This window comes from Miscanthus floridulus, chromosome 6 (genome assembly GCF_019320115.1).
Source record: "Miscanthus floridulus cultivar M001 chromosome 6, ASM1932011v1, whole genome shotgun sequence".
Taxonomy (NCBI): domain Eukaryota; kingdom Viridiplantae; phylum Streptophyta; class Magnoliopsida; order Poales; family Poaceae; genus Miscanthus; species Miscanthus floridulus.
The window spans coordinates 110,958,888-110,984,375 of NC_089585.1; the positions used below are offsets into that span (position 1 = coordinate 110,958,888).

Genomic DNA, 25,488 nt, shown 5'->3' on the forward strand with positions numbered 1-25,488 from the left:
ACTCGCAGGTTGTCTCGGATCGGAAGGCTCCTATCACGTCGACGTCGACGACGTTAGGGAGCTCGTTGCACTACCGGGAGAAGCGCCGGATGTACCCACGGAGGGTTTCATCGGCCTTCTGGCGACAGTTCTTGAGGCCCCATGGGTTTCCGGGGCGTTTGTACGTGCCCTGGAAGTTGCCCACGAAGATCTCCGTCAGATCCGCCCAACTTTGAATGTCGTTGGACGGTAGGTGCTCCAACCACGCTCGTACCGAATCGGCCAAGAATAGTGGGAGATTGCGAATAATGAAATCATCATCACTCGCACCACCAGCTTGACATGCAAGCCAATAGTCTTCAAGCCAAAGCCCGGGGTTTGTTTTCCTAGAATATTTAGGGATGTTGGTTGGCGGTCGATACCTTAGTGGGAAAGCAGCGTTGAGGATGTGTCGGCCGAAGGCCTGAGGGCCTGGCAGGCCAGGGCTTGGGCTTCGGTCCTCGCCGCTGTCATAGCGTCCACCGCATCGAGAATGGTAGCCGCGGCGGGCTCCCTCCCCTGCGTCACCGTGGGTGCGCCTGCGGGCGTCGATGGTGCTGCGCACGTCGCGGTTGTGGCCGAGACGTTGATGTACCAGGACGGCGGTGTGCTGCCTGCCGCCTGGCGGTGTCTGGTGAACGGACGTGTCCTTGGTGGGGCGCATCGAGGGCGTGCGCTGGCTGGCGTCGGGCTTGCATCGTCGAGACAATGAGCTTTCTGCCTGCTACGCCGCCGCACGCTCGAGCAACATGCGAATTTCTCGGCGGGCCCGGTAATCCTCGGACGTCGCGGCCTCCGGAAGGCCGTGCAGCAAGGCCATCACAGCGGCGATGTTTTGGCTTGCCCGAGCGAAGTGAGGGAGGGTCCCGTCGTCGGTGAGGATCCTCTGGTGTACCGTGCGGGCCGTGGCACATGCGCGCCCACCGTTTTCGCGGCGTTCGATCTCGCGATTAATGTCTACGTACTCCCGGACGAGCCCTTGTCTCACCTCATCGATCTCCAGCTTGCGGGCTCTCAGCTGCTCCATCCTCAAGCGAGATGGGGCCGCTGCCTCCTCCCCGGACCTGCCGTCAGGGTTGCTTGTCGGGGTAGCCTCTTCCCCGGAGACGCTTTCGACGCGCCCCTCGGGGGTTTACGCCATGAAGCATTCCTGAGAAGGGTGATGGCTCCCCCTGCTGGAGTCAGAGCTGGAGGAGGATCCTGGCTCCTCTGTGAGGAGCTTGTGGAGAGTCTCCGTATCATGTTCAATTGTCCCCATGAACTCGCTGTCCGTGGGCGGCTGATCAGAAGGTGGCCAGCGGTCGCCGTGGCGTTGCGGAGACCAAACGGAGACGCTGTCGGGGTGCTCCGTACGTGGCGTTCCGGAGAGAGGGTGATGCAGCGCGGGGCCTCCCTGGATAACTGGGATCCAAGGGAGTCATCGGGCTGGCCCTCAAGCCTCCGGTGGCTGAAGCTGACGGAAGGGAGAGACTGGACGGACGTGTGGGCCAGCGCTAGCTTTCCTCCCAGTGTGACGATGAAATCTAGGTCACCGAAACGCACATGTGCGCTCGAGACCCAGCTGATTGCGTGGTTGGCCATCTGAGGCCTGATTTGGAACGCGTAAAGTCCCCTACCTGGCGCGCCAACTATCGGTGTTTCGTACGAGCACCGACAAGTAAATTTATAGTGATGCGCGTTAGGCCCGGATGGTGCGCTAAAGGACACAAGATTTATACTGGTTCAGGCTGAATGTCCCTACGTCCAGTCTGTTGCTGCTCGTATTATTAGCACCGAAAATAGTTCGTAGTAGGGGGTACAAACGATCGAGAGAGGGACTGGTCCCAAATCTCTGATGGAAGGGTCGAAAGGATGCCAAGAGCTTGGTAGCAGCTTGACTGTGTGTGATGTGTTTCGTGTTGTCCCAAGTCCCTCCTCTTGTTGGAGGAAGCACATCCCCTTTTATAGATGAAGGGGATGGCTTTACAAGTGAGAGGGCAAGGATGCGTATGCTACCCAGCCTTGTTGTTCACGTCTACCAAGCCTTATAGTCCATTCCGGCGGGTGCGAGAGGATGGTAAGCGCCTACAATACTGTCGATGCCACTGTAGAATGTCAGGATGGCTACAGAGTATTGCTCCGCACAGGGTATGGACTCTGGTATAGTAGTCTTGACTTATGAGCCTTGCCCAGCCTTGCTCCGCATGCCTTCTGGTTCCTATGAGTCCCCGTCGGAGGGACGTGGGGTCAGGGTCCGAAGTAGCGCTGTGGGCAAGGCCTTCCGATCGGAGAGGGCGTCCGGAGGCTGAAGTGAGTGCTCCGATCTAGTGGACCCGAGGGGCCGTGAAGCGGGCGCCGCTCCCTTGGGACCATAACGTGGTGACAGCACATCCGTCATTTATGGAGGACGCGAGTCCTTTCCTAGACCGTAGTGGTTGTCATATGTCTACGTCGGGTTCCGTGTTCGAGAGTTGAAGGCGGCGCCTATAACTCTGTAGGGCGAAGAGCACGCACCCGCAACACTTTTTAGGCTCTGCTACGCCTGGGAGGGTCTAAAGCACCCATCCCGTCATTCCCTGACAGTACTTTTCCTGCCGGGGCACAGGGTATGGTCCTCGAAGCCGTGGTTGACCTGAACGTCTTGTCCTACTCTGTACCTATCATCATGAGGGGACGGGGAGAGGTTGACAGGCGAGACGAAACCAGTCTTTGGACATCGGGCGAGGCAAAGTCCGCCCTCGGGGGTCGGGCGAGGCGGAGTCTATCCCTAAGCCCTCGGGCGAGGCGGAGCTGGCCCTTATCCCTCGGGCGAGACCGAGCCCAGCCCTCGGGGGTCGGGCGAGGCGGAGTCTAACCCTTAGCCCTCGGGCGAGGCGGAGCTGGCCCTTATCCCTCGGGCGAGACCGAGCCCAGCCCTTGAGGGTCGGGCGAGGCGGAGTCTAGCCCTTAGCCCTCGGGCGAGGCGGAGCTGACCCAAGGACGTCGGACGAGGCGGAGTCTAGCCCTTAGCCCTCGGGCGAGGTGAAGCTGGCCCAAGGGCGTCGGGCGAGGTGGAACCAAACTCCCGTTATTCGGGCAAGGAAAGCAGCGACGTCCTTGTCCGTCCGGGAGTTTTTAACGTTCGATGGTTATTGGTTCCACCTCCTGGGGTACCCCGGTGTTAGGTCCCCGACAATATGAGATGTGACTTCGACACTACTACTCGGGAGGAGGAAGAAAGATTAGACCTGCTATGTTGTATGGTGCAGAATGTTGGTCTACGAAAAGACGACATGTTCAACAGATAAGTGTCGCGGAAATGCGTATGTTGCGTTGGATTTGCAGTCATACAAGAAGGGATCGAGTTCGGAACGATGATATACGTGATAGATTAAGAGTAGCACCAATTGAAGAAAAGCTTGTCCAACATCGGTTGAGATGGTTTGGACATATCCAACAGAAACCTCCAGAGGTACCGGTGCGTAGTGGAATTCTCAGCCAGGATAGTAACGTGAAGAGAGACAGATGAAGACCGAAGTTGACTTGGGTAGAGGCAATAAAAAGAGACTTGAAAAGATGAAATATACCCAAAGACTTAGCCTTAGATAGGAGTGGTTGGAAGACAGCTATTCACGTGCCTGAACTTTGATTGCTTCTGCTGGGTTTTAACTCTAGCCTACCCCAACTTATTTGTGACTTAAAGGCTTTGTTGTTGTTGTTGTTTGTACCTAATACCATCGCTATATTTTTAATCTAGTTGGAAGCATTCAAAAAAGCATGAGCCTTATGCAAGCAAATCAGACAAATCAAGTAACAGAACTCTGAAGAACACATCTCGTGGTAAAATTACCATAATGTCATGAAAAGACTGCTGATGGCAATTCTAGTCAATCTAAATAGTAAAGTAGATCTGAAGATATCCATGCCCATGTTTTAGAAGTATGACAACAAGGGTTCTAGGATGTCAAATCAAAATAGAGAGTGTGTTACCAGTTCAGTTTGCTCTAGTCTGCTTTGATTAAACAGGCACAAAATATACCAAATGGAAGCTCTGATCTATATATATTTAAGGTCTCCAGAAGCTACATCGTCCAATACGCTCCTGTCGAGGCCTGAGCTGCTGCTTCTTCCAATTCATTAAGGTGTATACTTTCCACCTCTTCGAGTTCATCGGTGTCAGGGTCTCCTTTTGTCGCCTCTTCAGTTTTATTATCGGGGTAAACTCTCATTCTGATGCGCTTGCCTTTGATGTATCGATATTCCCATTTTGGTGGTGGGTATTTCTTTTTTAACTTTTCATATTTGTCCATCATCTCTAACTTCTGAAATACATCACCTAGCATCCTGATAATAGAACCATCAGGTCTTACGCCTAGTTCCTCCATATCAGCAAAAATCTGGAGAATTTTCGAGTAAGACATCATAAGAATGCTTGGATAATTATCCCCAACTAATGTTTCTGTTGAAGCCAAACCCCAACTTTTAGTTAAAACAGTATGCAAACTGGTGAAATAAGGGGGAAAAACATATTTCATTTCCTACCTCAAACATCTTATCATACGCTCCCGCACTGTAATAGAAAGAAATCATTCTCATGAAAAATGTACGAGGCAAACCCTCCATATATCGTGAGAATACCATTCCAAATAACTCTTCTGCTTCCTCAATCCGGTCGTCCTTGATCAAAGCATTCAACAAGGTGTAATTGCTTCCCATTGTCTTCCCTTGACCTTTGTTGAACATCCATTTAATGACCTAGATCATGTGGTCATTGTTTCAGTTCAGAATAAGGGTTTGTTATTATAAAGGAACGACTAATTCCTAGGTGCAGTATTGGTAAAGGAAAAAACGGTTATCTTTCTTAATTGAAAGGCAGAGCTCCTGCCATTATCTTCCAAACAAAAACGGTTTACTATTAAAAGAGAGCAGCTAATTCTATTCTTCTAGAACTGGGAGCAGCTAACTGACTTGTCAAAGGACGAGATTACTAGTAACATTCTCCAAGAAAGGGGACTAACAGCTAATACAGTATGAAACCTTAACTAGAAATTCTGACAATTGAAAGGAATATGTAGGAAAATAATTTAGACCAAATAGTTCACATTAAAACTAGGAACTTCCATTTAACACCTGAATTATTCGTTTCCATTCTTTTTCGCCCTCAAGTTTCTGCAGTGCCTTCTTTACTACGATCAAGGGAAATTCCAGTTCCCATGCAACAAATGAGTCAAGTGCTCCATAAACTTCCTCCTTTACATTAGACAGACCTTTAATCTGCACAAGATGATAAAAGTTGACATATAGTTTCAGACACTCAATTCGACAATGTGTCCATAAGAAAATGAGTATTTTGCAAAAGGCATCCTACACAAACTATATGTTTCCCCTTATTTAATATACATTGATACAGGTAATGTGATTGAAATTTGCTCAAAGGTGGTTAATGAAACCAGGCAGACTTATATAGTTGTACAAATACAGAAAACTGAAAGTTTGCTGCAAAAGCTGAACAGAGAAACGTTGAAGAACCTCACACATTCGACAAGATTCTGTGACTTGGAAATAGTCCCAATTTTCTTACGAGTTTTCCACACACGGGGATATCTCGGTCTTGGACCCCTGGCACCACAAACCTGTTGCACAATCGCCATTAATATAGGAATCATGATAGGCCGCTCCGCCAGTACTAAACCACCATATGCATACCGCAAGCGGCACAGTAGATTAAGCTCACCACTACAGAATTAAACTTTATCTGATGTCGAACAGGCCCCTCCTTTACTGAAGCAAATGCAGGAGACCAGTAGCTCCTCAAGCAAAACATTCTATAATCTGTATTAGCGAAAAACTAAAACAAAATCCACGAAAGCAGATAAGAGCGTCGCCTTCACGAGACGAAGAGAACTCTCATCTTCACGCCGTACCTTGATAGAGTATCAGAAGAGCAGTAGGACTGGAGGAGAAAACGGGAAAGGATGGGCTGCCGCTGCCGCCGCCGCCCGCCGCCCGCCGCCGAGTGGAGTAACGGACTGCCGGGACCGTGGATGCTTCTGGCCGGAGTCGGGAGGGGAGCGACCGCAACCGCACAGCGGCAGCTTGGAATTGTAATCCCGATTTATCTCTCCATTTTATTTTTTTCTTTCAGGGAAATCACATTGCTACTGTATATGTTCGGGCTTGGGCTTTGTATTCAATGGGCCGTGGGCTGTTCTAGTAAATGAGCCTTATGTAGTTGCCCGTTCATCTAAGCTTTCCTCCAAAACTCGAGAAAGGACGGAGAAGGCTTCCTCCACGGCTGCCCATGGCCGCCGCCCGGACCTAGGCTAGGGATTGCTGCCTCCCGAGTCCCGACCTACCAAGGGGGAAAGGGAGAGGGGGCACTGTGGCGGCAGGAAATAATTGGAAGGCGAGGGCTGAGGGCGAGCGCAGAGTCCGGTGGTTATCGTTTTTTTTTTTCTTTTTTCCGGAGGGGGGAGTATTGGGGATGCCGGTGGCGAGGCCAGAGCCGCAGGAGCCCCGGGTGATCGCCCATGTCGACATGGACTGCTTCTACGTTCAAGGTACGTGACTATCCTTGCCTCTCCCTCCCCCGCCCCGCCCATGACCAACAGTTCTTCGACAGAAAAGTGGCCATTTGCTTTACTGCAGTCGAGCAGCGGAGAAACCCGGTGCTTAGGGGCCAGCCGACCGCAGTGGTGCAGTACAACGACTGGAAAGGCGGCGGCTTGATTGCCGTTAGCTACGAGGCTCGTGGGTTTGGTGTGAAGAGGTGAGTGCCTTCCTTTCTCGGTCGACAGTCCCGTCTACTTGGAATTTGTTTATGTCGTAACTTCGGACGAATTGGTGGTGCTTATTCAGGTCCATGCGCGGAGATGAGGCCAAGAGGGTCTGTCCTGGTATTAATCTGGTTCAGGTCCCGGTGGCGCGAGGCAAGGCCGACCTTAATCTTTACAGAAGTGCTGGTTCTGAAGTAGGTTCACCATCGTAGACTAATTTACTACTCCTACTAGTTAACAGCACATGACTTACATGGCATATTATACAATAATAAGTCTATATTTTGCACCTGACCTTCAGGTTGTTGCAATCCTTGCAAGCAAAGGGAAGTGCGAGCGGGCATCCATTGACGAAGTTTATCTTGACCTTACTGATGCAGCAAAGGAAATGCTCTTACAAGCTCCCCCAGATTCACCAGAGGAGATTTTTATGGAGGCGGCAAAGTCAAATATCTTGGGCCTTCTGTCTGTAAGAATGTTTTCACAATTAGTTTTGTTGCTGCTCTGCTATTTGATGTGACATGTAGGTCATGATATATTCAGGATGCCGGAGAGAAGGAAAAGAACGTGAGGGCATGGCTTTGTAGATCAGACGCTGATTACCAGGACAAGTTACTGGCATGTGGAGCTATAATTGTTGCACAGTTACGAGTCAGAGTTCTGGAGGAAACCCAATTCACATGCTCTGCTGGGATTGCTCACAATAAGGTTTATAATGAGTTGTAATAGTGAGTAGATGCTTCTTTCTGTTGACAAAAATGTTCGGTAGTTCATGGTTATTATCGTGGTAGTTTTGCTATGCTCAGGAAATCAGCTCAGGTTCCTGTATTTCTGTTTTCTGCATTCCTTGATTCCTTTCTCTTGCTATCGTAGTCTTCCACTCATTGTTCTTATACTGCGCAGATGTTAGCTAAACTTGTCAGTGGAATGCACAAGCCTGCTCAACAAACAGTTGTCCCTTCTTCATCAGTTCAAGACTTTCTAGCATCACTACCTGTGAAGAAGATGTAATGATCTAACTCTAACAAGACGCCTCTGTCCTTTCTGGGTTCTTGTTTTTCCTGGGAAAAGTTTTTGAGGCTTTGTATCACTATTAGATCACAGAACATTGTGCTTTAAATTTTTTTTGAACGAAAGAACATTGTGCTTTATTGAAACTATGCATGGTGTGAAACTGAATGGTGAGAATAACTATATTGTTCAGGAAACAGCTTGGTGGTAAGCTTGGAAGTTCCTTGCAGGATGATCTTGGGGTTGAGACCATTGGTGATCTCCTAAGTTTTACAGAGGATAAGTTACAAGAGCAGTATGGAGTAAATACAGGGTAATTATGTTCTTGCTTTATTAATGTGTTATTATTTGGTTTACCTTGATTAATGTAGATATAAGTTTATAGTGAAGATATGACATCATATTTTTAAGAGTTAATAGTTGTTATTCCCTTTGGCTTTTAGCAGATGATGTAACTTTTAAGTTGATAGTTGCTTCGTTGTATCAAACATGTTTCTTTGCATATATATTTTTTAATATCATGCCAAATAGGCAAATACTCACTAACTCATCTTGTAAGCGCTTGACTTCATGCAGAACATGGTTATGGAAGACTGCTAGGGGCATTAGTGGGGAAGAAGTTGAGGATCGTCTTTTACCCAAGAGTCACGGGTGTGGAAAGACGTTTCCTGGCCCAAGAGCACTGAAGAACAGCGCTTCTGTAAGAATGCTTACTCTGTCATTTTCGTTGTTCTTTAACAAAATCTTTAGTTATTAGCTACTCAAGAAACAGAGTATCCAGAAGTTATAATGATAGAGGGTAGCATTTGTTATGAACCACAGTTCATTTGGGGGATAACTATTGCCAGGACGATAGCCTGACAAAGTTGGCTTGGAGGGAGACTAGAGTGTTTGGGGTGAATTCAACTGATTGTTCTTCATTCATTTTCTCCTTGATACAACACCTCCCTTATAGATAGAGGATTCCTAACCACCTAAGGAAGGCCCAATCAAATCCTAACGAATCATATCCAATCCTATGTCTAATTGACCCGAATCTAACCCTATCAATTGATCCAATACTCGAATTAATCCTATGGGCCCCTGCCCCCCTAGCTGACACCCATAACAGCATTTCAATTGGCACCCAATGTATGAAGAACCATATGCTTAGTTGCATACTTATTTGACTTGGGTGAAATAGTTTGAAAATATGTAACTCTCAAGTTTCAATATGATGTCTTGTGACCTGTATGGTGACATTGTTGATCTGGAGTCTGGAGCCCCTCCATGTTAGTGAGACAATCAGCGGTTACTAAAGAAAACTTGGCAGTTCCATGCACAAACTTTTGTGGTCCATGTCAGCCACATTTGTAGAGCTTACACCAGACTAACAGTCATTGTACTTGACTACTGCTGCTCTTATCAAATATTAGTTTGTTGAAATGAGCAGCATGTACAACACAGAATTATGTTGGTGCTTTATGATGCTGCACTTTGATGGCCTTAAGGGATGCTAGATGCAGTACCCTTCCTAACTTAAGTTTTGTGCTGCCTGAGTCAGATGCCACATGCATGTATTTGAGAAAAAAAAGGATCCCACATGCATGGTTCAAAAAACAAAATATCTCATTCCTGTGTAAGAATCTAGGAAATTTTTTGTTAAGTTTCAGTTAATTCAGTCAGTCTATATGTTGTAGGTCAAAGGCTGGCTGGATCAACTCTGTGAAGAATTAAGTGAACGGATCCAATCTGACCTGAACCAGAACAAGAGAATTGCTCAAACACTAACTCTTCATGCCAGAGCATCTAAGGTATTTTGTGTAATGTACTAATATCTTTCCTTTTAGGGTACTGTAATTTCTGATAAAATGGTCAGCCATGTATCTAGTCCAATTTCACACTGCACACCATAACCTTCCTGATTTTTCTACTTTTACTGCAGGAAAATGAACGTGATTCAACGAAGAAATTTCCTTCCAAATCCTGTCCTTTGCGCTATGGGACTGGAAAAATTCAGGAGGATGCAATGAAGCTATTTGAATCTGGTCTTCACGAGTTTTTAGAATCTCAGAACACTGGATGGAGCATAACATCTCTTTCTGTTACTGCAAGCAAAATATTTGATATACCTAGTGTATGCTTATAAAAGCTTTCTTAGCAATTGATGATTGGATACATTATCTTGTTTAAATGTTGAGACACCTTAGAGAAACAAGGAAACATGGCTACTTTTTTTTTCTCGAACACGCAGGAGAACAGTATATTATTTTGATCTCTTGATAAATAAAGTCTCATTCCTTCAAACCAAACATATATTGAGATTACATTATGTAGAAGTTCCACCAGCTTTTATAACACTCCAACATACTAATGAAATTACAATCACTTCAAGCAAAATGAAAACAAAAATTCCTATTAAATCTGTGCTAACATGTCTGCAACCTTATTATCTGTCATTTCTGAACTGTGGTGTCTTATTCTCATGTTTGCAAATGCTACACCATATACAATCTGTCATTATTCATATGTGTAGTCAGGCCCCACATAAAATTACAAATGCATTTTGCTAATTTTTATTTGTTATTTTAATTTCATTTATCAGGGAACAAGCTCAATCTTGAGATACATTAAAGGTCCTAGTTCTGCTGCACCTCCGGCTATACCTGATTCTTCGTCTGTACCTGAGGATCCATCTCTTGGTGATCTTCCTTAGTTCAAGTGTGCCTATTTTTTGCAGTTTCTGTTTGTTTTTACTTTAAGGATCTTCCAATATTTTTCTGTAGACAACGATGTATTTGTGAAGCCAATTCATGAAGAACAATGCCAGCCATCTATGTCTGAGAAAGAAGATAATAATGCACATTCTGCGTCTGCAATTTCAGCTAAACAACGCCAAGCAAATGAAGAAAAAAGAATATCAAAGAAGTTGCCTGAAGTTAAGGTCAGTTCTTTTCTCCTCGGTGGACACCATCAAACTGTTTTCTTGTTGGTTATATTCTTAAGCTGTTGGTGAATGAAGATGTTGTTTTCCTTTTGTTTCTGTTTGCTTGCTTATGGGCAACAAAGTAGCATCAAATGTTTAATATTCAAGTTGGAATATCCCCAAAGTTAGTGCTTGGCATTGCCTTTTGCATAAAAAATGATTAAATCAAGGGCTTTTCTTTCTGAGTCAGCTGTATTGTCTTTTTCTCCAATATATAGCCTCTCATGGTTACCATCTTGTACTTGCTCTTGCTTTTTTCAATGAAATTAGCACTGAATTGTGCTGTTTGTTAAAAAAAACACTTCCAAGTTTGACATGTACTCAACTTGTTCACTTCAATTTTTATTTTATTTTGTCTCATTTCTTTTGTGTTGGTAGTATATGACTTACAAACTAATTTTTAATTTCCATGTCATTAACTCATCCAAGATGTTTCATGATGATAGGGAACTTCCTCGATATTGAAGTTTCTTTCACGGGGTCAATCTACCTTCCATGAGAAAAGAAAATCTGACGGACTAATTTGCAGCCATCAAGGTTTGGTGGATTGTATGTAAGATGCAATGATGCAGATATTGATTTAACCACTGCCACATTTCACATTTCTTTGTTTGCTGAATATTCGTGATGACATTAGGTCCAGGGAGTTCTTCGGAAGCAAACAAAGCTGAAGAACACAATGTGCCTGCGGAGGCTGGGGATAGGAACAACACCAGCAGTTGTGCTGAACCCTCTGGCAGCAACACATGGATGTTCAACATTCAAGACATTGATCCAGCGGTGGTGGAGGAACTGCCACCAGAGATCCAAAGAGAAATACAGGGGTGGGTCCGTCCATCGAAGCACCCGAGCACGAAGAGACGTGGTTCTACAATTTCTTCGTACTTCCCACCCGCGAGGTCTTAGATACGTTGATATGCTAGTTCTTGATTGCTTATTCTTTACTCTTCTCCACACAACACAACGGGCCTAGCTCTGTGTATTGTAATTATAAGATGTGAAGATGTTCAGGTAGCCCCTATATGTGATGAGCAGTTGGATGGGACCTCTGTGAATATTAAGTTTATTTGGGTGAAAGATGGAAACATGAACATTAATGTATGTGCAAATGGGTACTTGAGGTACTAGGATTGCATCTACTTATATTCATGTTGGAAAATTATTGAGTACAGTACTTTGAATCTTAATAACAAATGAATGACAGTGAAATAAACCTTGGAAATGGAACCTGTCTAGTTCCATGGCAGTCGGTCTTTCAGCAAAGCATAGATAAATCAGTGAGATTGAGACGACACATGTCGATCAAATTTGTGCATCTGTGGTACTGTTTGATCGTGAAGAATCATTTGTACTCTTTCTTTCCATTTCATATGCTCGCATCTTTTGTATCACTCTGCCCAGCATGTGCAGATGTAGTAAAATAAACAAAATTAAGCGGGAAGAATTTACAACAACATATGGTAACATTGATCGACCTCTAAATGACACACACACAGCTTCATGCCTTCCGGTCTTTTTCTCTAATCTTCTCCGAGCAACAAGTACATTTTATATGAAGTCTTCATGGAAGAAAATGCAGCTGGCATCATGTTGGCATCATGTTTGCTTGTTAAGAATAACAAATACAAACGTGAGGCAGTGAGGTGAGAGATTGCAATGAGAAGGCCCGACTCAGGCAAGATGAAGGTCATTAGCATATTCAGAGAAAGTTGGGAGGTCCAATGCTTCTCTTGCAATGCTCCTGTCTTCGTCAGTTATACTTAAATCTTGCAATATAGCATCCTGTCATAACGGTTACATAGAGTCAATATAATCATATCATGATTTGTGAGCTTGCACATAAAGTCAAGCATTGCATGACATATTGGCAAAGGAGATCCATAGCAGAATATGAAATAGAAATGATGCAACTATAATAAGGACGCCACATTGAGCTATGAGAAGCCTAATACATTAAAAAAAAAAAGCTATGAGAAGCCTAAAGGGCAGACAATGCCCAGGAATGAGCCAATATGGTTGTGCTCGGGAGGAGCCCTTTGGTTATGTTTCTTATTTTCCGGAGTCATCTATTTCCTTGTATCAGAAATAAGTTAATATTCATTCACTGTACATTTGTACTCTATATAAGCTATAAGGCATACTATTTGGCAATCCTCTACATGGCATATCTATGTGAACCAGCATGAGTACATGAAAAAAATCAGTGGAGTCAGATTCTTGAGTTATAGCTAAATTTAATAAAAGGTTATTACCGCACTTTGGAGTTTCCGGATGTAACCAATTACAAGCAGCTTCACAGGCTCTGTTTCAATCCTGCCAGAGGAATCAAGAAAATCTACTTGCTGTAAAAGAAAAACCACAAATCAAATGATTGTCGGAGAAAACTTGGAAACCTTACTATGCATTAATCTGTTAGTAAATATTACTAGACCACGAATGTTCAAAATCTCGTGCCAGAAAAGATACTTATAACTGTAGGGAAATCTTTGGACAGCTGGCCTCCCACATGAAAACAACCACACATATAAGAACAAGAAGTACCAACCATCACTCTTTCGACGGTCTGCTGTGAGAAGTCCCACCCAGTACCTATGATCACCTTGGAGAGTCCATGCACTTTGGACTTGGCCCAACCCAAATAAATTCCTGATATTTGGTCAGGAATACACTCGTAGGTACAGTCATCTGTTTGCAGATAGTCAAAGTAAAAAACGTGTGTGATTTACAGTATTAAAAAACACTAGTATATAAGAGTAGTCAGAAAGTGTTTAACCTGAAATTACCCAATGAAGATTGTTTACAATTTTATCACCTATCCCGGCATTTGAAGGTAAGGGATCAATCGGCAGTACACCTTGAATGCCTATGATAAATGTTACCCATCAGAGTTGAAATAATTCCAGTTTATCAAAGAAAACAAAATCAGTGGTCAATGAAGAGAGTTACGATCTTCAAATGGAGGAAGACCCCATAGCTCAGGATCAAAGTCTAAAAGTGAATAGAGGATGACATCTGCAATATAATAGTGCTTCCTCTGACTTTGAAGTGATGGTACTGCAACCGCCTTTGCCCCAGAAGCCTTGGCACCCTTGACTCCAACGCTATAAAAAACGACCAAGGAAGCAGAAACTATAACTCAATAGCACATACCAAGTGCATTCTTTTCAATGCATCAACATTGGAAGCGTGCAACTTACCACTTTAGTGACATGAAGATTCAACATAGTTGAGAGGGATAGATGAAAGAGTAAATAATATTATTGATTGTTTTGTGAGAGAAGTGCATGGGCATCCTACATATACGTGTAAGAGGTGTATAAAAGGGTCAGGTTTTGAGAAGTCATGAGAATGAAATAAATTTAGAAAAGCAAGTGGGTACCCAATGGGTAGTTCTGGTTCACTGCCTTAATTCATTTTTCCCATTTTCTTGCTTTGAAATCTGGAATAGTTCGTTTGTTTTGGGTTGACCCAAAGTCCAGTGACAAAAAAAAGTGAACTTGTGTCCCTAATCATACACTGTGCCATTTCACATAGAAAATTATTGAATGCTGATGAATACCAAAGGAAGTGATCTTATCAATTATTTGCGTATGAAAAACCTTTGATGCCTTAAGCCCCTAATTTTTGTGATTGGTGAGGCTGAACTCAACAGAAGATATAAGGGATCTACTTTAAATATAGCCATCATAGCACACCAGGCATCTACTGGAAGTTATATCATTTGGCTACCGATCGGATTTCAATAACATCTAAAAGTGTCCTGATAAGTTATGAATCATGCACAAGGTAACATTTTTTTTTCATGAGGGCACAAGATAAGAGCTCGCCCAGAAGAAGTCTTTCCTACACTTACACAGAATCTTCTATGACCAAGCACAACGATGGATTTACACCAAGCCTCTTTGCAGCCTCCAAAAATCTAGAAGAATCCAGGATACCTGATCAGTAATAAACAGTGCTGTATACACAATGCTAAAGATGAGCACTAGTATATAATTGAATGGAAACATCATAACACTTGTGCACTTAAAAGTAGCAATTAGCAACAGATGATTGGTCAACAATGGTAAGGTACCCACATGTCAGGGGAAGGTTTCCCATTAGGGACTTGATCTCCACCAAGAATAACAGAAAAACACTCTCCCCAATCTGGAAAACAATAAAGGATTTTACTAGGATCAAGAAGCTAATGCAATACATAATAAGAAAACGCACCGGATAAAGAAAGATAAGTGTCCTCATTCCTTACTAGTTCAATATTCCTTGTTTTTATTTGTCTGAACCATGCTATAAATCAGGACTTGCAATGTTAAGCTACTTGCATGATCCATGTTGTCAGAAATGGAGCATGGACACTCAGTCAATGAGTAAAGAAAGATACATAACATATTTAACCAAGATAAATCCTTAGAATCACATTGGAAGAATTTCCATCCCGTTCAGTGGTAAGGTATACTGTACTTATTTGCTGCAGAAGCGACAGATCAAAATACATATCTATGCGCTATGCCAATGACAAGATACGGACTGAAGCAAACAGTCAGCCTCCTACCTTCTAGTTTCGGAAGTTTGCGATCAATATTTCTCCTAACGGAGTTAGAAGCAATTGCGAGTGGCACTCCGTTCTTGTGAAGATGCTTGACAAGCCTCTTCACTCCTGGAAGCGGGTTCGCCTTTTGCCACCTATAGGAGAAAGTAAGCCAGCTTAAGGCGCTTGTAGACTGACATGAGTTATGTACGTACATGTCAAAACCGAAAAGAAACCTTTTCAGGTACAGCGGATGAATCGCCTTGGAGTACTCCTCGACCGTGAGCGGCAGCCCGTAGTCTCTGATGATCCCAGTGGTAGACTCCAGATACATCTGGCCCAGCCTCTTCTCCTCTTTCTGCGCATCGGGGACCTTCCCGTATGCCGCCAGGAATTCGTTCAGGACGTCCCTTGTCGCCCTCTCTGCGCCAAGACAACGCATAGCACAGCGCGAATCAATTACAGCACAGCGAAACGGCACACGTGCAAATGTGCATCTAGGCTATCTGATCGGTCCGTACTCCGTACGGAACAGCGCTGGTGGAACGGAGCGGGATGGCGAGGACCGAGGAGGCTGGGTGGATGGATACACGTGCGTACCTGTGTCAAGGAGAGTCCCGTCGAGATCAAAGATCACGGCGGAGACCTGGTGCGCCGCAGCCATGGTCGACGTACGCTAGGCCGGGGAGGGAGGCGAAAACGAGGCGCGGAGTCGATGGGCGGGATGGGGAGGAAGTGGAGAGGCGGCGCGGGGGATTTTAAGTGCGCGAGGAGGAAGAGGCCACTGGTCGCAGAAGGGATGGGGGCGGGGATGCGGTTCTGGCTCTGAATGGGTTGCTGCCGGTGCCGGCTTGCGGCTTGTGGGGTGGAGGCGAACCGGGTGCTGTTGTTCCCGTCCCTGTTGCCCTGTTGGTGTGTGCGACTGGACTCCAGCGAGCGGCGAGGCGTGCGCGCTCGGCTCAGGTCACCGGCTCACCGCGCGGCGCGTCCGCGCACTGGCCAGCCGCTCCCGCGAGCGCGGTGGTTCTTGCGTTAAGCTCTCGGGTAGTCACACTAGTCACTAGTCAGTGGCCTCAGCTCTTTCGGCGATGGATCGGATCTAATGGCATGGCCCTGTTGGGCTTAACCCATATTTGATTTGTTTGGTTTTTTTTTAGTTAGAATAGTATTTTTCTTCCACGACAATTTAGCTAGAACGGTATTTTTCAGCAACGTGGCATGCACTTCAAAACATCGTGACGGAGTTTCCCAGTGAAAATAATTTGCCTGATGAACCTGAAAATGATTGATCGAGACGTATATCAGAAAGAAAGTATAGATTGGGATGCTAGTACAGTTTAGCTGCAACTAAAACATCGGTTTTCTTTCTTCGTGACGAGGTGAGGGGTGAGGTTTTGTACGCTCACCGAGCGGTTATTGGACGGGCAGAATAAACTATTAGAGCAAGGAATATTACATGATCGTCACGAATCTGAATCACTTCGCTAACAGAGTTGCGTGATAATAAGCCGAATAAAGGATAATAACTGTTCCTTTCCGATGAAGTGGTCCTTGTATCCACCATTATACTCGTTCATATGGGCCGGGTTTTTTTTTTTGAAAACAAATGGGCCGGCAAATGCAAAATGTTCCCAAACGTAAGCATAAGCATATACTCCCTCCATATCGTAATTAGAAGTCGTTTTAGACAGCATTGTGCATACCAAGAAGTGATTAATTAGGGGGAAGTTTTTCTTCTTTGCCCTTATTAAATAGGCCTGCGAGTGTCACTTGTACAGCATTACTTCGTAGTCCGAGTGGTAAGCTTTCCATCGTCCAAGGCTAGAGGTGCAGCGTTCGAACCCTCAGCCGTGCTATTTTTTTACCTGTACATGAGGAATTTGCATGGCGCTGTGCACGCTCGCTGGCTCGCTGCATGCGCTCGCTGGCTCGCTGCTTTCGCTCGCGTTTAGGCGTGTTTGTGTATCATCTACCGCGCTATTTTTCTGTTGGCGCGTGTGTAGGCTTAAGGAGTTCGTTTGTTTCGCTTGGGCGCGTTTAGGCGCGATATTTTCGTTCTTTTGGCGCTCACCGCTCAGCAGTCCGACGGTTCGAGTGCCTGCAGTATTAAAACGCCTCGTTGCTAGCTCTTGTTGTTCACTTGTTCATCTAGGCATGGCTTAGCCTCTTCTTTTCTACTCCTTCCACAGCAAACCGTACGACGCAATGGCTGATGTCTTCCATGGCTTTGATCTGAACGTGCGTATAGAGGAAGATGGCGACGGCAATCTCCCCTTCAATCTCAACGAGCCTGTACTGGAGGACCAAAACAACAATGGTAATGTGTTGATTCGTACTGGTTGATATTCACAGCATCCGCATGTAAATTATTTTCCTTCCTCAGTTTGATTTGTACTGGTTGATTTAGATTTTCTACAAAATTTGCCCGGTAAGGTTTACAAATGAGTTTTTTTTTCTTATAGCTAGAACATGTCGTGTCCAAGTAGTAACTATTGCATGAATGTGCTTGTTTTTTTTCTCTATAATTACAACTTGTCGTGGCCAAGCATAACAATAAACGTGCTTGTTTTTATCCTATAGCTAGAACATGCCGTCTGTAAGTTGCATGATTGTGCTTGTTTTTTTTTTGCTATAAATAGAATATGCTGTGGAGAACATTGTGGACAAAATGCTGCCTGGAACTAATGTTTGTTTTCTTTTAACAGAACATGCTGTGGAGAACCCCACCGTGGAAGAACAAGTTCAACGACCCCACCGAAGGAAAGAAATGTCTGAACACATCCGAAAATAAGTTTATCAAGCTTTGTTGGCTATGAGCAACAATGAAAAACTAGGCAAGAATGACACTACAATTGTTGCCAAGCAATTTGGGCTTAATATGCGGTCAGTTCAGAGGGTATGGCAGAGAGGTAAAATACAACTTGCAAACTCAGTTCCGGTTGTGGTTTCTAGTCTAAAGAAGGGTAGAGTAGGCCAGTAAGCAAATCCCTGTTGATTTAGAAGCATTGCGAAACATTCCTCTAAAGCAAAGAATGACTATAGATGATGTGTGCACCGCACTAAATATGAGCAAATGGCAGATTCAAAGGTATTTGAAAAAAGGTTACCTTAGGCGCCACTCTAGTAGCATCAAGCCATATCTCACTGAAGCTAACAAGAGGTCTAGGTTACAATGGTGTGTTGACATGGTTAACAGGGAGTTGCTTGATGATCCAAGGTTTAAGGAGTTGTATGACTTTGTGTTCATTGATGAGAAATGGTTCTACCTATGTCAAAAATCTAAAGATATTATTTGCTACCCGAAGAAGATGAACCCCATCGGACTTGTAAGAATAAGAACTACATCCCTAGGCTCATGTTCTTGTGTGTCTATGCGCTCGACCAAGGTTTAGGGATGGGAATTGTATTTTTGATGGTAGGATTGGATGTTTTCCTCTTGTTCGTTATGAACCGGCTATGAGAGGTAATGAGAGAACCGGCCGTGTCCTGTGGAGACTTGGTTATGAAGCCCATTACATCGATCACAAGAGACGTGATTAGAGATTTCATGATCAACCAAGTGTTGCCGATCATTAGAGCTAAATGGCCAAGAGAAGATGTGGGTAAACCGGTCTTCATCCAACAGGATAATGCACCCTCTCATTTGAAATTGGATGATCCGGATTTTTATGAGGCCGCTAAGCTAGGAGGATTCGATATTCGCCTAATTTGTCAACCACCAAACTCTCCGGATTTCAACATTCTTGACTTGGGTTTTTTTTGAGCTATACAAGCAATTCAATATAAGAAGAATGCAAAAACAATAGAGGCTCTAGTTCCAACCGTGCAAGAGGTAATTTGATCAACACATGTTTCAATGTTTTTTTGAACAACAAATTTGCTCATTCATTCATTTCTTACACAATTGTTTTGTAGGCATTTTTGGAGTACTCGCCACGCCTTGCAAACCGAATGTTTCTAACACTACAAGGTGTCTTGATGGAAGCTATGAAAGTGAAAGGTTGCAAAAAGTTCAAGATACCTCACATGAAAAAAGAAACATTAGAAAGAGAAGATCGGCTGCCATCTTGTATCCCTTGTGATCCATCATTGCTACATGAAGCCGAGGCTACTCTTGCTGCATGAAAAAATTAGATTGATGCTATAATTAGTAGTAGAGGCATTCTTGTAACAGTTTAGCATTATTTATCTAGAACATGCCGTCCCTGGTAGTATTATGAACATGCCGTGCCTGATAGCATTATGAACATGCTTCTTACCGATGCTTTGGCGTCAGTCCTTTGTCGGCAGCAAGTCCTTGTAACGCTGCATGAAAAGCTCGTAGTCCAACTTGCTGCGGACCGAGCATGGCGTCGATTAGGTAGTCCGCGTGGACGAGACCACAGCGAGGGCATGGATAGAACCGCGAGTGCGCACGGTTCCATGCTTCGCGGTCCTTATGGACGAGATGACAGCGACCGCATACAAACGCGCCCGGCGGCAAGGAATCCGACACCATCTCCATGGAGTCCGGCGCGAGCTCTAGCGACGCCGGCGATACGACCTTCTCCGCCTCCAGCGATTCCGATGTGATGGAGTCCGGCACCATCTCCATCTCCTGCTCGACGCCGTCTTCCATCATCATCTCCATGGAGTCCGGCGCGAGCTCCATCTCCTGCTCAAGGCCATCTTCCATCATCATCTTCATGGAGTCCGGCGCCAACGCCGATGTCGAGTCCACCGAGGATGCATCCATGGAGTCCGGCACGGGCTTCATCTTCTACTGCAGCAAGGGCGAGCGGCTAGCGGCGTGCGGTGAGGGCGAGGGCGAGCGGCGAGGGCGAGCGGCCAGTGGCATGCGGCGGCGTGCGGCGAGGGCATGCGGCGTGCGTCGAGCGGATGGAAGGGCGTGAGTCGAGCGGATGGGAGGGCATGAGTCGAGCAGATGGGAGTAGCGGCGCTAATAACTCACGCGGATGGGAGGCCAATCGCGCATGCGTCGAGCGCGGCGCTAATAACTCACGCGGCGCGGGAGGCCAAGCGCGAGGGGCAGCGGCGTCCAAAGCTACGTTCATGCGGCAGAACGACATCTTTTCGTCAACTCCATTCCAACTGCAGAACGACTTCTAATTACGATATGGAGGGAGTATGGTGATATGCTGCGCCGCGAGGACACGTCCGAAAGCACCTGCGCCTGCCTCGTATGCAACTGTTGCCCGCGTACAACTCTGCGTCTACACGTCTTGCATGTAACTCTACGCCTACATGTCTCGCATGCAACTGCTGCATCTGCAAATCCGCTCTTGCATGCTAGTGCACCTACGCATGTAGTTATGCACCTCGTGTCTGTTGATGCCCACCTCGTGCTTGCTGATGCTCGGCTCGTGCCTACTAATGTGCATGCAGGTGGGGACCGCTACGCACGCGGGGACCAATCTACATGCGCCCGCTTTCTACGTCTGCTAATGTTGCAACATGAAAGCACTTCTGCAACATACGTCGAAATAGGTGTAACATTTACAAACATACGTTCGCAACATATGTGTATAGCAACTATAATATCCAAGTAAACATATTTGCAACATACGTCTGAAACCGATTAAGCATTTTGCATATACGCTTGCAACATATGTGCTCATGAGGCATCCAGTTGACACACGTGCTCATCCTATGCTCAACTATGTGGAAAAGCTGAAGATGGTGGAGAAAGCATGTGAGAACAATCCCTATGAGCAGCCAAAGGATTTGGGGATAGACTACAGGTTTTGGAATGAGTTTCATTCCAACTTCTATGCATCTATGAACTTCAACTCCAAGAAATCCAAAGTTGTCAAGATGCAGTATGTTGATTGGGAGGAGATGAAGGCAAAGAATGAGCCAGAATTCAATAAGGTGATCAAGGCTTGTGAGTTGTTTGGCCTCACTAATATTTTGAGCTTCAGATATAATTGGAATGAAGAAGTGCTAGCCTAGTTTCATGCCACTTTCTTCTATAGCATCTACACTGATAAGATTCACTAGATGACTGAGGGACGGCATTATAGAGTTGATTTTGTGACTTTCAGCCGGATCCTTGGTTTTGGAGAGGAGGAGCGGGGCTTCACTTATATTTATGATGAGGCTAGAGCTGAGATCCGTGATATTGCATATATATGGATTGACAGGAGAGGAGCAGATGGGAAGGCCAATGGCCTGAAGAGCTATTATTATATTCTTAATAATTTGATCAGGCACACTATCAATCCCAAGGATAGAGCAGCCTCTGATCTTATTGGCTATGTCAGAAATGTGCTTGCTAGATTTGCTCCTGGAGGTGATAGGTTTAATATCCCTTGCTTCATGTGGCATGAGCTGAGGAATGCCATGGAGGATGGAAGAAAGGGGATACCCTATGCCCCCTATCTCATGTTTATGATTAAGAGGGTCACTGGCTATAGATTTGAAAAAGATGGTCTTCACACCTCTACAAGATTGAGACGACCCAAGCCTCAGGTGCTAGCAGGATAGTGAGACGCTCTCCATCAGTTGAGGACATGCCTGAATCCTCTCGCTCTAGGACCCACTAAGGAAAAGAAGATAGAGAAGTTTGGGAGATGGATTAAGGCCATTTTCACCACATGTACCTATGTAGTGAGGACCGCATATGAGGACTGGTTGGAGAACCAGTGAAGCCAACTAGGAGGCTAGAGAGCATGTAGGGCTGCCACCTCTTTCTCTAGTTCAAGTCACTGCTGAGGTTTGATGACCTCCCTAGTCTTTCTGAGATAGATTCGAGGAGGAGGAGCAACCAAGAGCTTGATCCTCACACAAGTTTGAGGTCCATCTTGCAGTCCATGAGGAGGAGCACCAGGCATGAGTGCCACACTTCGACCACTCATCACCAAGGGAGGGCGGTGGTGTCTTCTTCTTCCTCCTCCGACGACGATAACGACAATGATGGTGGAGAGGAGGACGTTGCAGGTGCTAGTGGAGCTACTGGTGGGGATGATGTTGATTGGGACACTGATCCAAGAGAATGAGGAGTGAGTGTTGGTCTTTCTTTCTTTTCTTCTCTTTTTGGTGCTTTATGCCAAAGGGGAGAGAAAATTAGAGGGGTCAACAACTTTTTTGACACCATAGGAGATTGCTTGTAGCTAGAGTTATGTTCGTATCCAGTTTAGAGTAGTCTTCAGTTAAATGAGAGTTTGAGAGTCCATTAGAAACTCAGTATGCAGTACCCCATAGGAGCATGGATGTAGGGGGAGCCCCATCACTTTCACTAAAATATGAATATTGGCTTCTTATGTCAATTTGAGAATTCAATTCTCTATTCACATACTTAGAGGGGAGGCTCTACACCCATGGCTCAAAAATCTTAGTATTTATTTCATATCCTTTGTAAGCTCTAATTGGGTTATCATCAATCACCAAAAGAGGGGAGATTGAAAGTGCAATCAAGCCCTAATTATCGATTTTTGATAATGACCACGTAATTAGAGAACTAATGAGATTTATCGAGATGACAAGCAGGGAATTTATATTCGAGGATGCTACACAAAATGGAGGAGCCCTCAATTATAAATGTTGATGGCTTCAAACTCAAAGGAGGTTTAAATTCTTTTGTATTTTGAATTTGAGTATAGGAAAAGCTGTACTATAAAGGGGGACACAATGCTTAAGCTAACATGTGCTACCAAGTGCTCAAACATGCACATGCATCCTCAGATTCATAGCCAAGATAGTCTACACTTTACTCTTACCCTTGTTGTCTTGCGTAGGTATGGACACTACCGCACTTGAGACTATGGCACTGCCATGACTTAAGTGACCGTTGGGGCTGGATGGGTATTTATACCCTTCCTCTTCCTCCTCAATGGCTCTCTACCTCTTCTTCCTCACTCTAGCTTGTCCAAAGCATAAAGGAGCCTCTCTCTCTCCCTCCATTAGTGACCTTGAGCCCTCAAGCAAATCATCAAGCAAATCATTGATTTCCTCATCAATCCTTGAGAGAAAAGGATCCAAAACTCGATTAGAGAGTAGCTCCATTGATTCCTCAACTCAAGAACACTTGGTTCACATTTTGGCTGGTGGTTATGTTTGTTACTCTTGGAGCTTGGCTCCTAGCCGGCTAGAGCAGTCACCTATGGAGCTTGCCAACTTATGTGACAGCCTCGGGAGGTTTGTAACCATCTCTTGAAGCTAGTAAACTCACCCCTCATCTTAAGAGTTAAGTCTCTTGACTTGAGAATGAGGAAGGGTTGGAAAGCCCTAAGCCTTAGTGGCTAACCTCAACAATGTGGACGTAGGCAAGCCTTGGTGGTGAGCCAAACCATAGGATAGATTATTGGGTCTCTTATGCTTGACTTACATTACTTGCATGTCATATTGTTGTTGAGGTGATTTTTAGGGTTTCTAGTCGATCTACTTGTGTGTGGTGTTTCTACTACTTCTAGCTCTTAATCTGTGGCTATCATACCTGCAGTAAGCTGAGAAATTTTTCCGATCTAAGTTTTCGTTCACTAATTTTGAACTATGACTCGAAGTTGTCTGCAGGTGTGGCAGTAGCCACTTTTCTAGCCTGGTAGTGTCGCCCGTCAGAGCGGCAGTGTCGTAGGATAAAATTGATAAAAGTTTGAGTATTTGTTTTGATAGGCCTATTCACCCCCCTCTAGGCCAACCAGAGATCCTACAAAAAAAGATGTCCCTTGTTTGTGTATCTGTAGGTGATGGAGGAGATTTGACAATCGATGATGATGGAAAGATCAAGAGGAGGTTCATGTCGATTGAGTAAGAGACCAAGAGCAATGAAGGATGGATAAGAAGGTTTGGACCAAGGCCTAGAGTGATGGCATGTGATCATTGCCATCACTACTATAGATTGATATATCGTTGTCGTCACTTTCACTGCCATAGTGATAGAAGCGATGGTGTGGTACTTCCACCATCAGTTGGAACGATAGCGAGGCCACCTAGGAATGAAACCAGTAATTTAGACTTCTACCACCAACGAGTTAACGATAGATGCAGTAGTGGTATTACGGTTGTATTTGCTTCATCGCATGAAAAGCCAGGCCGACTGGGATTCTCATTTTGCCCGTCGGTCCTAAACTAGCGTTTGGTCAACCGGCGTTAAATTCAGCGTGAGTGTTGAATTGCCTCAACTTCCAAGCCACTGCCTGAAGCCTAAGAGCCGCATACCCACTACTCTACATATACTTCTAGCCCTGTGCCCTCTGAAATGACCCCTCTTCATCCATCATCCCCTTCTCTTTCAATGTACAAAGAAAATGTCGAACAACCCCATCAAGTTTCCAAGCAGCCCATCGTCCAGCGAAGACGAATTGCCTTCCCACCACTCCTCCGAGAAGAATGTCTCCTCCGATGACTGGATGTCGTCTAATTATAGTCCTCCATGGAGCTCCGAGAAGGAGGACCCAGAGGAGGACGGCGAGGAGGACGAGGATGACGCCGACGATGATGACGACTCTGACTCCAACTTTGACTCGCCGCCTCCCAAGCGAGCGAGGCAAGCATGATTAAGTAGTTTATAGTATTTATAAGTAATTTTATTTTAATAGTTTAGGTTAGTTATTATGCTTCCGAACGAGTGTAATCATATACTCATCCAAATTGTATCTACATGTTAGATATATATAATGAATCAATGAAAAAGTTCTATTCGCGTAGATTTGATCTCTTCGATGAAAAACAACCTTTTATATTAAATGCAAAGTAAGTTCTTTCCGATACTACCTCCAAAATTCCAGTGCACGGATTTGATCTCTCGATGAATGCTTTTTTTGTTTTTCTATATATATATGAATGAATGAAAAGGAAAAAACTATCATGTATGATTGTGGTTGTTTCTAGGAGAATCTAAAAGTAATTTAACGGCTGACAATCGTTGTATTATAGCATTGGATTAGCGTGGCAATGGTCGGTTTAATACGGAACACTATTTTACTAATCCCATGCCATCCATTCTCGTTGCCGATCAATCTAGACCGTCCATTTGGCAATAAACCTAGAAGCACCCACCCATTCCCAACTCCCCTCGGGCCCTATCGACGCCTTGGTGGTGGTTCGATCAACAAAAAACCCCAATACGAATCCATTAATTCTCCTCATCCATTGTTGCATCATCTTCATTCTTTCCAACCGTTGCTTCATCCTTCATTTTGACCCATCGCCTGTACTTCCCTACCTAGAGCACCTTGCATTGTCGTTGTGGACAATGCCCCATGAAGGTTAGATGGATTTGGTCACCCCTCCTG

General features: G+C 45.0%; 3 protein-coding genes across 7 annotated transcripts; 1 reads left to right on the forward strand and 2 right to left on the reverse strand.

Annotated features, from left to right (window-relative positions):
- Window positions 1–3,814: 3,814 nt before the first annotated feature.
- Window positions 3,815–6,074, reverse strand: LOC136456579 (pentatricopeptide repeat-containing protein At4g21190-like). Its single transcript, XM_066456491.1, has 6 exons — window positions 5,901–6,074; window positions 5,711–5,801; window positions 5,511–5,609; window positions 5,107–5,250; window positions 4,519–4,731; window positions 3,815–4,373 (listed from the first exon to the last, which is right to left on the reverse strand). The coding sequence occupies exons 2-6, from the start codon at window positions 5,798–5,800 to the stop codon at window positions 4,059–4,061; spliced, it is 861 nt and encodes a 286-aa protein (XP_066312588.1). The 5' UTR covers window position 5,801; window positions 5,901–6,074; the 3' UTR covers window positions 3,815–4,058.
- Window positions 6,075–6,239: 165 nt separating this feature from the next.
- Window positions 6,240–11,869, forward strand: LOC136456577 (DNA polymerase eta). Of its 5 annotated transcripts, none has more exons than XM_066456489.1 (14): window positions 6,240–6,536; window positions 6,625–6,745; window positions 6,835–6,946; window positions 7,054–7,221; window positions 7,296–7,460; window positions 7,656–7,759; window positions 7,957–8,076; window positions 8,340–8,463; window positions 9,443–9,556; window positions 9,688–9,879; window positions 10,348–10,444; window positions 10,529–10,686; window positions 11,175–11,281; window positions 11,366–11,551. In XM_066456489.1, exons 1-14 carry the CDS (start codon window positions 6,461–6,463, stop codon window positions 11,397–11,399), a joined length of 1,692 nt encoding a protein of 563 aa, XP_066312586.1. In that variant the 5' UTR covers window positions 6,240–6,460; the 3' UTR covers window positions 11,400–11,551. The 5 variants fall into 5 exon arrangements, with proteins under 5 accessions (XP_066312586.1, XP_066312583.1, XP_066312584.1 ...); XM_066456486.1 differs by having other exon boundaries at window positions 6,241–6,536; window positions 11,175–11,277; window positions 11,366–11,869; XM_066456487.1 differs by having other exon boundaries at window positions 6,242–6,536; window positions 11,175–11,265; window positions 11,366–11,869.
- Window positions 11,870–12,055: 186 nt separating this feature from the next.
- LOC136456580 (bifunctional riboflavin kinase/FMN phosphatase-like) lies at window positions 12,056–16,124 on the reverse strand. The gene is made up of 10 exons (XM_066456492.1): window positions 15,857–16,124; window positions 15,493–15,679; window positions 15,281–15,411; window positions 14,808–14,877; window positions 14,582–14,647; window positions 13,675–13,829; window positions 13,502–13,591; window positions 13,274–13,413; window positions 12,981–13,070; window positions 12,056–12,510 (listed from the first exon to the last, which is right to left on the reverse strand). Exons 1-10 carry the CDS (start codon window positions 15,918–15,920, stop codon window positions 12,400–12,402), a joined length of 1,104 nt encoding a protein of 367 aa, XP_066312589.1. The 5' UTR covers window positions 15,921–16,124; the 3' UTR covers window positions 12,056–12,399.
- Window positions 16,125–25,488: the final 9,364 nt, after the last annotated feature.